This window comes from Festucalex cinctus, chromosome 14 (assembly GCF_051991245.1).
Source record: "Festucalex cinctus isolate MCC-2025b chromosome 14, RoL_Fcin_1.0, whole genome shotgun sequence".
In the NCBI taxonomy this organism is placed as follows: Eukaryota; Metazoa; Chordata; class Actinopteri; order Syngnathiformes; family Syngnathidae; genus Festucalex; species Festucalex cinctus.
In genome coordinates this window covers 17,301,655-17,319,456 of record NC_135424.1, presented here as the reverse complement: position 1 = coordinate 17,319,456, position 17,802 = coordinate 17,301,655, and the positions used below count along the sequence as shown (strand labels likewise).

At 38.7% G+C, this 17,802-nt stretch overlaps 1 protein-coding gene across 3 annotated transcripts in view; it reads left to right on the top strand.

Moving 5' to 3' along the window:
- LOC144001647 (uncharacterized) overlaps positions 1-17,356 on the top strand; it is a 124,735-nt gene extending 107,379 nt beyond the window's left edge. For all 3 annotated transcript variants that reach the window (XM_077496138.1, XM_077496137.1, XM_077496136.1), the window contains 6 exons: positions 829-873; positions 2,324-2,449; positions 3,401-3,467; positions 3,638-3,775; positions 9,839-9,916; positions 15,511-17,356. In XM_077496138.1, coding sequence (XP_077352264.1) covers positions 829-873; positions 2,324-2,449; positions 3,401-3,467; positions 3,638-3,775; positions 9,839-9,916; positions 15,511-15,689 — 633 coding nt within the window. In that variant the 3' untranslated portion in view covers positions 15,690-17,356. The remainder of the gene's footprint in view (positions 1-828; positions 874-2,323; positions 2,450-3,400; positions 3,468-3,637; positions 3,776-9,838; positions 9,917-15,510) is intronic.
- The last annotated feature ends 446 nt before the right edge of the window (positions 17,357-17,802 follow it).

The window sequence follows — 17,802 nt, the reverse complement described above, 5'->3', positions numbered from 1 at the left end:
TCAGCCCTGCACTGCACTGTCTCGTTATGTCTCACTAGCCTGCCACCCGGCTGGTTTTTGGTGGAGAAACAGTGCCATCTAGCAGGTGGTTTCGCTTCTTTAGCCCAACCGCCTTAGATTTGTGCTTCAAGTAAATCTCTGGGAAGCAAGTCAATGGGCAAGACGATAGATTTAAAGCACCCATCGGGCTTTGGGGAATAGGGAGCGGTTAAGATTAAAGAAGGTAGCGGAGTGTTGCCCCATTTAAAAAAAAAAAAAAAAACACATCACATGCCAGACTGTCTTGCGTAGCTCCTTTAATCCGGCGAGAAATGGATACAAGGATGCTCCCATGGGTGTTGCAGAGAGTGTGCTTAAAGAAAGCAATGAGGGGTGACAGGGTGGGGTTGGAAGACACAAGATGTTGTGACATGCAGCTCAAGAGCTCCACTTGGTATTTTCGCTCCGTGCTCCTGCATATACAGTAAAGTAGAGAGAAGCCAGCAGGAGTGATGCAGAGCAGCCGTGACATTGCAGAAGGTGAAAGACTGCGGGAAGCTCGACAAACAATACACCTGGGCTGGGTAATCAGCCATCAGTTCTCATTCATCTGGGAAAAGGCTGCATCTCTGTCACTAAAAACTTTCAACGTTTTTGTTCGGCATGAATTTCTTCAATACTGTACACTACACATGGATAGAAATTTATTTTTTATACTGTATATGTGCATTTATCAATACATTAAAACAGTGCATTGTGAGGGGTAATGCAAGTTAGCATTGAGAAGACTTAAAACATAATTTTCGTATCCTTATCTTATGTGTGTAATTGTTATTGTTTTATTTAAAGGGAGCACCGGGAAGGCTGGGGGACAGAGGACCCAAAGGTGAACGTGTAAGTAGCCAAATATTTGTAGTCTGCAGCAGGAGTCACCATCATGGTGCACATGAGCCCCCAAGGACCACATAAGTAGCCTGCGAGCCTGTTGTAAAAATAGCTCACCAGTGAAGTGATCATTTGAAAATGTTAATATTTGTTTGTCCATATATGCCTTGCACTCGACTTGTAATCATTCCAGGCTATGTATTTAATTTATTAAAAGCACTGAAATCAAGTGAGGAACTAATCATATGTTTATATGTTGTAGTTGTTTTGTAAAACAGCTAGATAATAATAATAATAATTCTGTTAATTAATGAGGCAAATAGTTTAAGATTTTCAAGATTTTGGGGTGGCAGACTGCCCTGTATCCCACTGGACTAGATCCACCCCTGCACTGAACAGCCACCAAATCCCAACTCCACAGTCAGAAAAAAAAAGTAAATTATAGTAAGATGGCCAGTTTTAAAACAGTTGCTTGTGGATAATATTAATGTTCATAAATCGCACCTTGTGTTATGTTCTGAGTTTTGATCCCAGAAGCACAGACACAAATAAGAGTTTTAACACTTTATTCGCATAACATCAAAAGGCGTAGAACTAACTAGACTTGACCAGAAACAATGAGAAGGCATCGAGGAAGAGAGAAGCAGGTGGTCCGCTGGACAGAGGAATAATCTCACAAAGACACACATTTTTCAGACAGCTTATATAGACAGTGAATCGATCTGATTGGTTGTTGCTAGACATGTGGGTAACAGGACTGACATGGAATTATCTGATTGGCTGTTGACTAGATAAAGGGATTAAAGATTCCTGACATCACATAGCTCTTGACATCACATAGCGTATTACCAGTTGAAACTGGATGCTGTTACATCAGTTCAAAACAGACACTTGACCGTACGATCATGACCCAAACATAACCCTTGCATGACCCAAACTCAACCCTGGCATGATCCAGTCATGACACCTTGACAGAAATTGTTTTTGTGTCGTTATCTCATCTAGAAATGCTCTTTGGATTACGGGCCGCAAATGACCCCCCAGGCCATAGTTTGGTCACCACTTAAATACCTTTTAAAGACAGACATTCTCTCTAGCTCAAATTTTTTGTCTCTTGTTTTATTGCCCATTTTACCTCTTTTATTTTGTTTGTATTCCGCTCTAAATGTGTGTTTATTCATCCATGTGTCTATTTAGTTTTTATTTATGTCTCAGTGCTTGGAGAGCACTTTGGACAATGTTGTTGTTTTAAATGTGTTCTATAATTAAAGTTGGGTTGGATTGGCTCATGCAATATGGAAGTGCATGACACAGGGATAAACAAAATTACGAGGCAGATTAACTTGCAGCTAAATCATAACAAAACATGTTACTTTAAATTCATCTCAATTACTGTATAGATAGATTAGTTTAGACAAATGAAATGTATATAGAAACAGGTCCTGTTTCAATCATGCAGGGTGATCCAGGAATTCCCGGAGAGAGAGGTGTCCAGGGAGAGAGAGGACGCCCAGGTGATGGTGGCATAACCGGCCCAAGTGGGCCTCCGGGGCAAAAAGGAGCTACTGGCCCTCCAGGACAGTTGGTAAGTCATGAATTTAACAACTACTCCTTCCTGTGAACACTTCCTGTCGATTCATTCAATGACAATTTCGGATTAAAGTGGTACTTGCTGTCGTTCTACGCTGCCATTACGTATCCACTGCTCAAGTGAAGATCAGCACATGGGAAATGGAAACAGAAATGAGACTGTTTGTTGTCAGGGGTTGTTGATTATTGTTTAGAATAGTTATTTTGACCATTTGATTACATGGCAACAGCGAGTGCAGGATTTTAATACGGTGATGATGATGATGATGATGTAATTGTTTTCCTCTGTTTTGCATTTGACAAAGACTGACAGTAAACAGAAGTTAAAAATAACAAGATAACTATACAAACACTAAAATACTGACTCGAGATGAGGAACAGTCAACAATGAACCAAAAAAAGACGGAACTCAACCAGAAAACTTCAATACAAGCAACTGACGGGACAACGAGAAACACCTGGACAAGGCACAGGTGGCTGAGGGAGCTGAGTAGCAAACACAAGGACAGGTGGATACAATAACGTAACGAGGCAAATATGGTAAAAAGTCACGAAGAAAAACATATCAAAACCGAATCCACACAAAAAGACAGAACATGACAAATCTTGTTTTGACAATGTTGTGTAAATGTGAAACTTTTCAAAAACCGTTTTTTTTTTTTTTAATTACTTTGGTTGTGTTGTTGTAAATATGCCCTGTTTTCAAAACTCGAATAAAAACATTTCCCCCAAACCCTTCAGGGTGACTGACAGTAATGGCCGTAATCGTACTAACATAATCATTGACGTGCTCGTTTCTACAAACAGTCTGGAAAAGATCATAAAAGATAAGGGACAAGACATGCAACTTGATTTCCATGTTGTTATAATAATTACCGGTATCTCAATTTTCCTACTGCTGACATTTCACTCTTAGAGAAAAATTAATTACCATCTCTATCTGCAGGGTGACCCCACCTTCATGGAAGAAATCAAAATGTTCATCAGGAATGAAATATTAAGGATCTTTGAAGGTACAAATGACTGCAAATGTGTAATCTTTCTAAAAAAAAAATATATATATATATATATATATATATATATATATATATATATATATATATATATATATATATATATATATATATATATATATATATGATTCTGTTTTTGATTGTGACTTGTGGTGTGTCTTGTCTCATAGAAAAGTTGTCTAGCTCTGCAATGCTTCAGAAGTTGCCTGCAGGCATATTAGCCTCACAAGTCCAAGGACCTCCCGGACAACCTGGAAAGGATGGCTTGCCTGGCTCTCCAGGAGAGCCTGGTCCTCCTGGTCCTCAAGGTATGAGCTCAATCGACCAAGGTGAACATCTAGAGTGGAACCTCAAAGAATAGTCATGTGCCGTTTAGTACTGTACAGATTTCTTTGAAAATTGTGCTACCGCTGTATATAGTTTTATAACACATTTAAAATCAGAGGGGGGGAGTATGCTTTCATATGAGTAAATAAACAAGCCGTCACACATAATCATAATAGTTTTGATTGATACTGCAGGCTTTAATTGATTTTTATTTTATTTTTATTTTTTTTTTGGACCAAGTCGAGCTGCTTACTGGCAGCAAACGAAGTAATGATTTTCATGCAGGAATCATGCCTGAAGCTTGTAGTGTCCATGTGGTGGAAAAAGGGCAAAACATGTAAACAAGGAGTACTTAAAGGGGTACTTGACTCATTGACCCATTTTCAGCAGTAAAAAGTTCATATCTTGTCCAGAATTAATTTGATAACTTCATTATTTTTCATGCATGTACAATCTTTAAAAACAAATTTTTCCACTTGCTGTCGACTGAAGATGACATCACCTGTGCTGAGGAACTAGGTAACGACCAATCATGTCTCAGTTTACTGACCAAACCCAGAAAACAGGAGAGCCATGATTGGTCTCTACCTACTTCCTCAGCACATGTGATGTCATCTTCAGTTGCCAGCAAGTGGGAAAATTAGTTTTTAAAGGTATTAATTGTACATGAAAAATAATGAAGTTATCAAATTAATTCTGGATAAAATATTAATGGCTCAATGACTCAAGTATCCCTTTAAGTAAATAAATAAGACCAGATTATATAGTAAACGGATTGGGACAGTTTGCGAATAGCCGCGTATAATTGACATCTGTAATGCAGTAAATGAATTGGAAAAAATAATAACAATAAATTAACTGAAAAAAAAAATATTGAAAAAAAAATAAACATCCAGTAAGCGTCCCGAAAAAAATTACAAATATTTATTAAAATATTGGGGGGTACATAATAGATTGGTCGACTGTATGGCAATTCTCAAGGGGCAATATTCTGAATTGTGTTATATTTGTTTAGGTTTTGTGAGCATTCCCATCATTTATGTACCCTAACTGGCCCTGACATTAGCTACACTTGTATATTCATCCATCTATCCATTATCTGAACCACTGATCGATCTTAAGCTAGTAAAAAAAAAAAAAAAAAAATGCAAGACCTAAATCATGTAAAAAATGTGTATTGCTGTAATTTGCAGTGTTAGAACTACACTGCATATTCCTGAGAGATGTTCCTTATATTTTGGTTCTGACGGTAACAAAATTTAAGGGACACTTTGCAGTACGAAGCAGCATTACTGTAAAGTTAGTTAGTTAGTTAGTTAGTTAGTTAGTTAGTTAGTTGAATCAAATAAATGAAGTAGCGGTATATTAATTTCATGCAAACCCTGTTGAAGTTGGGCATGCAGAAACATTTGGAGTGAAGAAAGCTTGCTGTGTGCTGCAATTGGCACTCATGCCTTTTACTGTCACCTATGAGTACTACTGTAAAAGTCCATGAATAACACTCATTTTTAAAAAATCTAAATGAAATAAATCCCAAATCGTAGGGGGGTTATTATACAGGGGGCTTAATATGAAATTAAATAATGTGGGGAAAAAATAATAATTTTCACATTATTTAAAGTGACGTTTACTAGTACCTTGGCAATACCTAGGGTTCATTTCATTTCAACTTCAATTCATTTCATACATAATATGCTTATGTGTTATACACAAGTACAGGGGGAAAAAAAACTGTGATTTGGGTGATGCGTATTATACATGGGTATGTGTTATTAACAGGATTGGATGGTAGTATTGCCCATCATGTTTGTGTATTGTTCTTTATTTACATTGTGCAGCTGTATATAATGTGAGCATGCTGTAGGCCACATCAATGTTCAACATCCACAATGTTGTCATCATCATCAACAGTCTTTATACTTACACCATGCAACAGCCCTAATTAGGTGATCTTCAGCAGCCTCGAGTTGTAGTTGTATTTCTATGTGAATATAAAATGGCTGACTCGTGGCCAATTGAGTGAGTGATGACAATAAGATCTGCAGCAGGCCGCCAGTGCACAGAAGGACGCCGTTGAAATTTTGTGGGGATGTTTTTCTCTTTAGACTGAGGGGCGGGCAGCAGAGGAAAAAGGCCAGGAGTGCGTGGCGCACGGCGGCTCTGGGAAATATGAAGACAAATGAAGAATTGACTGTGAATAAGAGTTTTATCAGGCTCAATATTGATACTTCAATCCAGGTTGGGGAGGGGGGCGGGGTCAGTTAGGGAAGAGGGTGGATTGTTCGTGATGCCGCTACCCAGGCTTTATTCATCCAACTGTGTTGTCCCTGAGCTTTGCATCTACCTCACATGTTTACACAGCTATAATATGAAATGCTGCTGCTCCCATTCATGAATAATACAGCTAATGTCGGCAACTAAAAACCACACTATAAATATGTGTGCTGTGTTGATGACTCGTGTTACACAGCTGCTGGATTTTTTATTTTTTTTTTAGGTTGCTTGTTTTATTTTCTGTGCTGTGCAAGAGAGTGTTTTATAGGGTGGTCTTAATGCAGCCTTGCAATAAATATTTACTGAGAATGAAGAGGAACGTTATCTCCCTTGATAAATCAAAAATTCAACAACTTCCTAATTCTTTCTTTGTTGACTTCTCTCATCTGGGGAGAGAGTTTGGGGGGTAATATTTCCTCATTATTTCTCGTCATCCTCTGCTGGAGACTGTGCTCCTGTGGAACATCCAATTTGCCTTTTCCTCCTCTGTGCCAAAATGAATTGTTATGGAGAAAAATAAGCCTTCTGTTAAATGTACAGTCCTTTTTTCTTTTTGTCTTTGGTTTGATTTCTAATGGCCTCAGACTGTTTGCCATATGGATGCATGTGAAATACCATCCACTTATTTTCTTTCATTTCTGTTTTATTTTTGGATCATTCTAGGCTTACATCAACCACACAATCCATTTGTGTAACCACATATTTAAAGGCCGTGGAACCTTCAACGTCAAACGTGTTCTGGGATGCCGGTTGACTTCCAAGTTAGTTGTTTTAACTTCCCAAACACACACCCAATTTTCCTATAGGCAATCATTTTGAAGTGAATCAATTTGTTCCAAGGAGTATCATAAAGCCTGTGTGATAAAATCTGAACAGGAAATATTTTTATTTAGTATTTAATCATTCCTAACTGCCAGACAAATACATTATAGTTAATCATGAAATGGTACTGGTACTCCTTTAGTGTGAAGTACAAAAACTGCCAATAAATAAATAAATAAATAAATAAATAAATCTAAAAAAGTGGACATAAAAATGTGTATAATAAAAAAAAATACCGGTATTGTTCGAAAATTAAATTACAATTAAAATAAATGGAAATAAAAACATATATATATATATATACATATATATATATATATATATACATATATACACACGCATACAATTAAATGGATAAATAAAGATAAATGAATACTGTAAATACTTATTTCATGCTGCAGACAATGCAATACAACAGCATGAAATGCGTAAGGACATGCTAAGAAAATGTTATTCATTTGAATATTTCCTTGCACAAATTAGTGTAAATTTGTTATTCATTTTTGTAATACTTCCTTATGCATTTCATGCAGGCTTTTTTCTGCAGCATAAAATAAATAAATATGAGAGCAGAGTATCAATTTTATTTACATTTAATTGTATTTATATTTTTGTTTATTTATTTCCACATTTGTTTTTATATTCATATTTATTTTTTTATGTTTTTTTTTCTTTTCGTTTTGATTTTCACATTATTTATTTATTTATTTATTTATTTTGGTGGTTTTGGTCCTCCATATTGTTTTTCCCCAAAACTTTTGTTGAACTCCAAACTGTACCACCACATGCACTGTTCGACTTTGGAGGGTCCACGATCAATCTACATTTTGTTGTTAGACCATCACTTGTATTAGCATATTTGTTCTGTCCATTTAATACCGACTGAATCTGTCTTTTATGATTTGTATTTTGTACTCTAAAAATGTCACTCACTGTAATTTTTGCCACAGTATTTAATTTTAATTTCATTTCTGCTCAAAGAAAGGCTTTTTTTGTAAGGCATGAAATAAACAGATGTTGCTTTTTAATGCCTTGTGCAAATAGTGCAGGACTGCGATCCAATCAATCAAGCCTGAAATCCTGCCTGTAACATTTTGTTACTAACATATTTTGTGCATTATTGCCAGTTGAAGCCATTTGTTTCCAGCCAAACATGGACACAATGGCAATTTTGGCTAAATCAGAGTTCAGCAATCTAATTTGCCACCCAAATGCATTGCTCAGTATTTCTTTTTTGCTTAAGGTTCAGAGTATTCTCTTCTCCAGAGTGTCTCCTCCTCCCACTGAATGAAATCCCCCAGGCTGTGTGAGTGCTGAAAAGAAGTCTCATTATTGCAACAAAGCACCCCCACCATCCCCTTTCTCTCGTTCACGCTCGCTTTCAGAGCGATCGCGAACCCTTTTTCGGAGATTTTCTGTGACACGTAAGCGTTGAAGCGTTTCTCCTTTGGGCCAGGCAGCGCGATGCTTGATGCTGCTGTCAGCGCACACAAGATGCACACCATGCTACTGCTGGTCCTGACTCCATTACTTCAAGGGCCTCTTGGGGGGAATATTCACACATTCTAGCGTGCTTGTTGCTTGAGAAGGGTAAAGAATGAACGATTTGTGCATGGAGTTATTAAGGAGGGGTGGGGAAACCTGTTTCCTGTCAGGGGCCATTTCCTCCAAAGACCAGAACAAATTTAGGAAAAAAAAATATAATTAATGTAATGTGATTATTATACTTAATTAGATTTTTGCATGGCGTGAATTGCATGGCAGTCTATAGGTTCCCCACCACTGATTGCAGGGTTTTTTGTGACGCTAGTTTGCTGTTAATGACATCACCTAGCCATTATTATGGCAGCTAAGCTTAGTTTCAAATGTCAAAGGAGAACTCAATCCAAACATTTTCTTTCAAATATGTTCAGTGAAGCCCCTCGTGTCTAAACAGTCTTCTGATTAGTGTGGCATTTTTTGGAATATGTTTAAAGCAGCAAAATCTACCTGTTTTTATTCATCTCAGCGGGCGGCCTTTTTGCCACTTTCTGTCGAGTGAAAATGACATCACAGATGCTCAGGGCGGGCAATGATCAATCAGGGCACAGCTTGCGATTGTCAAATGACCAAACTCGGAACATGTGAGGTGAGGTGGAAAGAAATTGATGGCTTTTGCTGCTTAAGTCATATTCCACAAAGGCAATATTAATCAGAATTCGGGGCGCATACAACACATTATTGAGCGTTTAACTAGCAACAGACATACATTAAGGTTTTGTGTCATAAATAGTTACTAATTTCCAACTAACTTCTTGTGAGAACACGTTTCAGCCTGAGCTTGTGCTTGACTACTTAACTGCTTGTTTTATCATATTTGATTCCGATTCAGAGAGCATTTCGTTTAACTGTCTTGGCCCAGTAATTGCGAATATATTTATTTCGTCCCTTAGAAAGCGTTGCATCTAATTGTGTTTGTCGAGTGAATCTGCCTTTGATCGTTTTCCAATCTGATCAGCCTCTGCTCTGTTGTGGAATCTTGAAAGCCGTGCGCCTGTGTCGCTGTCGTTGACTAACGCACAGATGGCTCCTTTGATGATTTCCACTTTTTTGACGGCATGTCGGTACTTCTTTTATTATTCAAGGTATGGGACCGACGGTGGGAACAGAGTAGCCTGTTTGTACGTCAACTTGCAAAGCTGCTTCACTCCAAATAATCACAGAGCTGCTGTTTGACATTGTCGTCACTCGGGCGTTATTTATAGCATCCAGGAGCTAATGCGCAGAATTCCCTGGACGGATGTGAAGGTGTCAGAAGTGTATCGCCACCTTGAATCTCCTTGGATAAGACCTTGTTGCGGCATTTGTGCTAACATTACTAACTGTGTATGTTCTTCATGCACACATGACACTACGCAGTCAGCATTTCAGTCATTTGTACAATGAGACTTTGTGGGGTTTTTCCACAGGCTACAGGGGGCAGAAAGGAGAAAGAGGTCAGGTTGGTCTCGGCCTACCGGGTGATCCAGGACCTACGGGACCACCAGGTAAGACTAGCAAACAAAGCTTGCAGAAACTCTTTATATACAGTGTTTCCCAGCCTTTGCTGCACCACAACTAAAGTAATTGTCTCAATTTACTGACTCTGGTCCCTTCTTTTGTGCCCAGCGCACGTCTAGCACAGATAGAAAAGGTCCTTTGTCCTGATGTGTTCCGTTGTGAGTGGGAATGCGGCCTACTCATCACCAATTGAAGCGGCTCCCCTCATTGATACTTTTAATCGAAGCTCAGAATCTGTCTACCTGTGTCGCGATCAAATCGTTATACCACCGGCGTTTACACTTAGACGTGGTTTTAGCGGGTCTACTTTTTGTCAACAAATTGCGAGATTCGCGACGGTTGTGGCACCTCAGTCGGAAACCGACCAAATCAATGATAATTTTGTCACTGAAAAATTTTCATCATAATTTTCGTCACAAAAAAAAATAGATAAAAATGAAACAAAAACTGAAATAGAAGAAATTCATTGAGACGATAACTAAAATTGACTGACAATTTCGTCGACTAAAATGAAAACAGTGATGAAATCCAATCAGAAGGAGGAATGACACGCACGTGGGAGAAAAGAAACACTCAGAAACTGTTCACTCCACTTTATTTAATGTTCAACCATGTTCACATTCATTATGCAGCTGTAAGATTACAGATTGCACTTTTTTTAATTGAGGTGAAAACTAAGTTATAAGACGGCATATTATTGTCAGCTCAACATGTTTCATTGAAACAATTAATAAAGCCGTATTATATGTTTTATATGTTAAACTACGGTTACAAAAAGGTGTGTTATAATTTTCTGTATAAAAGTTGAAATGCACGCATGCTGAAGGAAAATATCGACTAAATTGTCAATTTAGTCAGCTAAAATTGCTCTTTATTTTTGTCACCTAAAATGGGAATAAAACGAAAATACAATCAGATAACTAAATTATGATTAAAACTAATTAATTTTAGTCAAAAGACTATAACTAAAACTAAATTAAAAATTCTTGTCACACTAAAATAGACTTGCAGCGGCAAGATGATGATGTGCCCATTTTTATGCCGAGCGGATGGGAACCCGTCTAAAAATAGGACCCTTGGTGTGAAGGCTGGGCCTGTTTAGTTGAAATGGTATGAATGGCTTTTGGGACTACTACTCAATCATTCACAGGTTAGACTCCTTGAACCTGTTTTTTTCCTCTTACCAAGACTTTTTATTTCTGAGTACACAAAGCAAGGGCCATAAACGGCATGATCGATTGAGTTAGGTGTGAAGAAACTTGACAGGATACAAACTCATCAAATATCTTTTAAATGAACTTGAACGGAGCGGGTGAGCATTCAGGCCCTCTCTCAGGTCACAGATGTTCTTGAATGAATTGATATAAAGTCCTTCAAATACTCCAACATCTTGTGCAAGGTCTACCCAGGATAGTTGCTTTTATTAATATAGTATGTAAAGGGATAAACTCTTTGTGCCCCGCAGTGTTGGCCATCTTTTCATCAATTGTTTTCAATGTTGCCCTTAAGCTTAAGTGTGTTGATTCAGCCTCGCCACTTTCATCAGCACTGAGCTGTCGTCAGCAGCAACCCTTTGATGAATGCCTCTCACGCCGCGCACACGCACGATTCCGACAGTGCATTAACTGAGGAACATAGTGGAGTCATTTCCATTAGAGTTAAAAAGAGGCTGAATATTGAAAATTATATTTTCGGGCCTTGTTATCATGAACCCACGTTTATTATAAGGGGATATGTTACAAATTCTCCAAACAAACCATGTAGCTTCAAGTAACAAAGGTCTGCTAGCTTAATGCTAATATATATAATATGAAATGCCATAGATGTTAGCATAGACTTTTTAGAAATTATATGCCTTCAAACAGCAAAATTTTCACACACATGGAGCAGCAACACATACAAACAGAACAAGCAATGCTTAAAGGCATTTGGTAGTTTTTCTGCTCCTTGGAAACAACAAATATTAAAATGGCATAACTGAAGAGATGTCCTCTTCTTCTTGTGCTAAAAGATCTACAACCTCCATTTACCCCTGATAGACTAGCAGTTGCATTCTCAAGTAATAATAAAAACAAGTTTAACGTTCCTCTGAAACAAAAGTCTCCCAGATTGCATCGCAAGATGTCAGCTTGTCCCCTGCTCTCATGAAGTGAAAAATAGCATCTCATAGGCGTGATGGAGCAATGACAAGTGGGCAAGGCCTCTTTGATTTCCAGCCTGTGACAGCAAAGTTATTACTGACCTTAATGCCGTTCGTCTCATCCACGGAGGGGCACAATTTATGTGCAGGGCCAAAGGAGGCGTTGCTTCTTGCTCCCAGGGGAAAGGACAGCTGTTGAAAAACGAGCATTTTTCGGGGATGCAAGCGTAGCGAGCTTACCTGGATTCAAGTCAATGAGACGAAGTTACTTAAAAAGAAAACAAGTGGTGGCAAACTTTGTCAAGTGAAGGATGCAATCGGCTGTACATCCTCTGTCAGATTGAGAATCATACAAAGTTGTCATGTCTGGGGTCACGCCAGAGTTAAGTTTGAGTTCATGACCTGTTAAGGTGGGTTCACGACCGTGAGGTTAAGTGTCTGTTTTGTACAAGTGTCTAATTTGAACTGATCATCCATCATATAACCATCATCTAGTTTCAACTAGTTTTAGGCTATGTGATGTCGATCTTTAATCCTTTAGGTAATGTCTGGACCTTTGTGATATCGTTCTTTAGTCTTTTACTTGCTACAACCAACGATTCACTGTCTGTAGGTGCAGTCTGAGATTTGTGTGTGTTTTGCCGGATTATTACATTTTGCCCTCTGTGCAACTCTCTTTGTTTCTCAACTAGTCAAGTTTGTTGTACCCCTCTCAATGTGAATAAATAGTTAAAACCTTATTTGTGTCTGCGCTTTGGGATCCAACCTTCGGCACAGACAAAAGTATATTGGCTTCCATTCCCATAAGCACTTTATCCATCCATCAATCCATTTTCCATAGTGCTTATCCTAATTAGACTCACGGTTGAGCAGAAGCCTATCCCAGCTGACTTCAGGGATGGGCAACTCAGTACCTGGAGGGCCACTATCCTGCAAGGTTTTTTTTGTTTGTTTTTAATGTTAAACAGGGTTGTCAGTATCTGCTGAATATAACTTTCAAAGTGTGACTCATAGTAGCTGAGTTACTTTTAAAATCATGTAATCGATAAAGTAACTAAATTACTTTTTAAAGAAAGTAATCAGAGTATCGATCATCGATTAGTTGAAGCCGTCTCACCTTAGCGTTGACTACAAAAAATCTGAAGTCGCTCAACCGCTTGTTCGCATCCATGTGGGTGGCATAAAGAATTTTATTGCACAGGGGAAATGTTTCCCGACTGTTCCGACGATGATAAACACTTTCAAGGTCTCACTAGCTGCGCTGTAGTCTCATATGGCTTAATGCGGCACTTCAGAGGCGTATTTTTCCCTGATGTTTTGTTTGAATTACAAATCGCATGACCTCAGGGGCGTTGCACTGTATGTGTAAATAGTGTGAAGTTCGTTATGATGTCCTCGTGGTGCTCTACTGAAGCTCTACAATAACCACATTTCAGCTTGAAATCAGCCGCACTAGTAGTCGCCTACACTGTCCGCCTGGTTCAGGCACACATTTGCGGCGAATGGTGACAGGATAACAAGCGCAGAGCTGCAGACAGTTTGGCGCAAGCTGTTAGGCAGGAGATGGATGGCGGGGGTGATGAAAAGGCCAAGTTGTGTTTTCGGAGGGGAGGATGCAGCAAGATGTGTGATTCTCGTTTTGTGCTAACACTCCGTGATTTGATGTGAGCGGCCTGCTTATGAGATGGATGCTGTAATTGAAGGCTTACACAGAGGGAAGAACCAGCCAGACCTTTCATGAGTGTGGTCTATGTAGGCTACTGTATGTATTACAAAATACAAAAAGCTGTTTGGCTTACATTTTCACGACACCGTGTTGCTTAGTAACATGGGATATGAATATCAGCTTTTCTTATTAGTGTGGAAATGTTTCTCCTGTCACGCCTGCAGCTGGCATTTAGACAAATGGATCCATATAAAGATAATACTTTGATTCAACAGAAGAATGGCTTTTCATAAAAGCTAACCAAGATGAAATGGCAAAAGCATTTTGCTAGCTGTGGTATCTGCTCAGCATGGGCTGATTACCGGTTTGACGATTTACCGTGGGTTCAATAACTGCTAATACCGGCTGTCAGTAGTGACGAGTTCTGACTTTCCTGGTAGAGGGGACATCTAAGCACTGCACAATATGATTGGCTGCTTGCAAAGTTGAGTAAACAGCCCGCCTCTTTGAAGTTGATTGCCTCCAATTTACTCGTTTTCTTCCTTATAGCAAGCAGAGAAGAGAAGAGTGGATGAAGGAGTTAGCAAATAGCAAGATGAAAGAAACGCTGACACCTTTTTGCTGTGTTAATGTGCAGTGTCCTAAAGAACGTATCTCACTGAGTGGCGAATTTTTTTGCAAGTTTTTGCGATGGTAACGGATGATGTTCGCCAACAGTTTTAATGCTCACAAACAGTTTTTCTTGTCGCAAGGACATTTTGAACATGTTGGCAAACGTCTTTGTGACCATTTGCGACCTTGAACAACCCCTCGCAAACCTTCGCCACTCAGTGGGCTCAAAATGGTGCCAGTGGGTGCTAGTTAGCCCACAGGTCTGTTCTAAAAATAGCTCACCAATGATGGGACACTGTGACTTACTAAAAAGAATTAAAACAGAACAAGAATGTTAACTATTTATTTATTTATTCATCCATCCATTTTCTTGACCGCTTATTCCTCACAAGGGTCGCGGGGGGTGCTGGCGCCTATCTCAGCTGGCTCTGGGCAGTAGGCGGGGGACACCCTGGACTGGTTGCCAGCCAATCGCATGGCACACAGAGACGAACAACCATCCACACTCACAAGCACACCTAGGGACAATTTGGAGCGCCCAATCAACCTGCCATGCATGTCTTGGGAATGTGGGAGGAGACCGGAGTACCCGGAGAAGACCCATGCGGGACGGAGAGAACATGCAAACTCCACCCAGGAAGGCCGGAGCCTGGACTCGAACCCGAGTCCTCAGAACTGGGAGGCGGACATGCTAACCAGTCAGCCACCGTGCCGCCCTTATTTATTTATTTATTTATTTATTTATTTTAAACATGCTAAGCATTTCTTTTGTACCAAATATTCTATATTTTATTGATAAAGCGGTTTGGAGAATGAATGAATGAATGAATGAATGAATGAATGAAATTGATTGTGTTTGAGAAAAATGCTGCTTTTATTAACCCAAATATTTAAAGATGTAATTTTTATACCGTGGTATTTAATCTCATGGTTATCATACCATCAAAATTTAATATCGGCCCATGCTTAGGCTAACCCGAAGCTTAGCTGCATACTTGTGACTTTTGTGGCAAGCAGTTCATTTTTGTCCTTAACTTAATACAGTATGTTCTGTGAGGGAACTCGAATAATGAACCAAGCATAAAATTTTGAGGTTCCAGTGTCAAGTATATCTGATGACTATCCCTCCTTTTTTTTTCTTTTTTTTCCTTGCTTTTGTCAAGGCCTTCCAGGGGCAACTTCTCAGGGTCCTCCTGGCCCTCCGGGGCCCCGTGGACCTACAGGGACGTGCGACCCCAAGGAATGTCATCCACTCGACCCCGATGCGGCCTTCAGCCATCTTGCCCCGAGCTCACTAGTGCAGCCAGACACTGTCCGCAGCAGAAAAGGAGGCACAGCGTGATTGGTGTCCTGCAACACTCGGATACAGTAGGGGGCTTTATTTTTTGTGACATTGCTAATGGGCTTGTTTTGAATGCAAAATTATTATTTTTGCAAAGCTGTACTTTTGGGTTAGGTCTTGTTTTTACCCGCCCCTTCTTCCCTGCTGTGATGTAACGCATTCCTTGTCAACTCTCATTATGTCTCTCAAGGCCGTGAAATGACTTTGTTTAGTCACTTTCAGCCCCGTCGGAATAACGTGATCTTAATTATTTGTTTGCCTCCCTAATTGACACGCCTTGCACCCTTCTGTTCTCATTCAGATAAGCAGTCGCACTCGCAGAAGGTACACCACGTATGTGTTTGCGTGTGTTTTGGAAAGACGTCGAAGAACGAGATTAGCGGAATGTTTGTTTCATGCGCGCCTCGGAGAGAATTAGGAGCCCTTTACTTCTGTCGACTTTACGCGGAGGTCTTCGTGCTGAGTCGTCGCCCTGTGGAACTCCTTGTTATCAGACTACTGCAGAGCCTGTGGGTGACCTATCACATTTAAATAAAAGCCTGATAATAGAAGTGTGTTTGTGAGAGAGAGAGCAAACATCTAAAACAAAAAATCTCCTTGAAAAAGAATCCAGCGCCTTATGTAGAACCAAAGTGCATCCACTGTGTCTGATATAGAATTATTTATTTTTGTGGCGAGATCTTAAAGAATGTATTTAAAGAGCTCTTCTTTTCTGGAATGTGGATTAACCCATTTTTGTATGCGTGGTGATATCTTAGGTTTATTAAAAAGTGATTTGCATCGGGCTTGATAATCATTTTAAAAAAGAAATTAAATATGTCTTCCCATTTACTGCTACAACATCAGTCTTTAATTAGCTTTGCCATAGCACCTGGCTGGAGAAGAAACAAACAAGGGATGAGGGCAGATTGATATACATGAAATTCATTTGCTGTACTTTTGTTCAAATGTTTCATGAGGATGATAATCTCACTTTAGGAGCTCAACGGAGACTCAAAACTCAAAGTAATAATAATAAAATCAACTTTATTTTAGTAAAACTATGAATGAATTCTCACACTATGATGACTTTATTCTCATGACTTTTTGTAATCATTTTTCTATTTCTATTACAGCGTTTTTCTCGTAAAATAATGATTTCATGAGCTATAAAACATTGTGTAATATTGCATTTTAATCGATTTAACACTTGATTTAAATGACTGTATTGTTGTAATTTTATTTATTTATTTACAGTGTCCCTAGCGCTCCTTTACACACTTTAATCCTTTTCTTGCCTTTACTGTATGTGTAAATACTCGGATAATGAGTGATGAGTCTTTTTTTGCATGTGCATTTTGTTTCTGGCTAATGGGGCTTGTAATGGGACCTGATGATGTAATTACACAAGCAAGTTATCATTTTAACGACGTGTTAAGGTTCTCAGTCGTATATGATTAGTTAGGCTGCTGCTTTGTGTGCCTTAGTTGATTTAAAGTGTTGTGTTGTGTTTACACGGTGTTTGCAGGTGATGATTCCTCTGGTCTATTTGTATATTTTTTGCTTTTCAACTGCGCCAAAGTAACCGGAAGACTGCACAAAATTTATTTTGTAAAAACACTCACATACTCACATCTCTACTTGACATGTTGACATTGAGGTTCATATATATATATATATATATATATATATATATATATATATATATATATATATATATATATATATATATATATATATATATATATATATATATGGTTCAGTGCTTAATGATGATGCCGCCCCTTGCTAAAATACACTTCCATTTATATTTTTTGTTTTGTTTTGTTTTGTTTTTTAATTGGGTGCTGTTGTAAAGAAAGTTGGATTCAAAGGCTTTAATTTCAAATGTGTCTTGTTGTGTTTAATATTGTACAAGTATTGTGACTGTGAGTTTCAAACTGGCATTCACATTTTTGGATCATGTTTCTTCTTTCTTCCAAGTCTCACATCAAAGAGCATCACATCCTACACAAAATGTGTATTTTTTGTTGTTGTTCTTAAAGCATGCTTGTTTGGTCATCAACTGGGTTGCATAAGTGCGTCTTATTTGAAACATTTTTTCATTCATAAGTCCACAGAGCCCCCTGCTGGA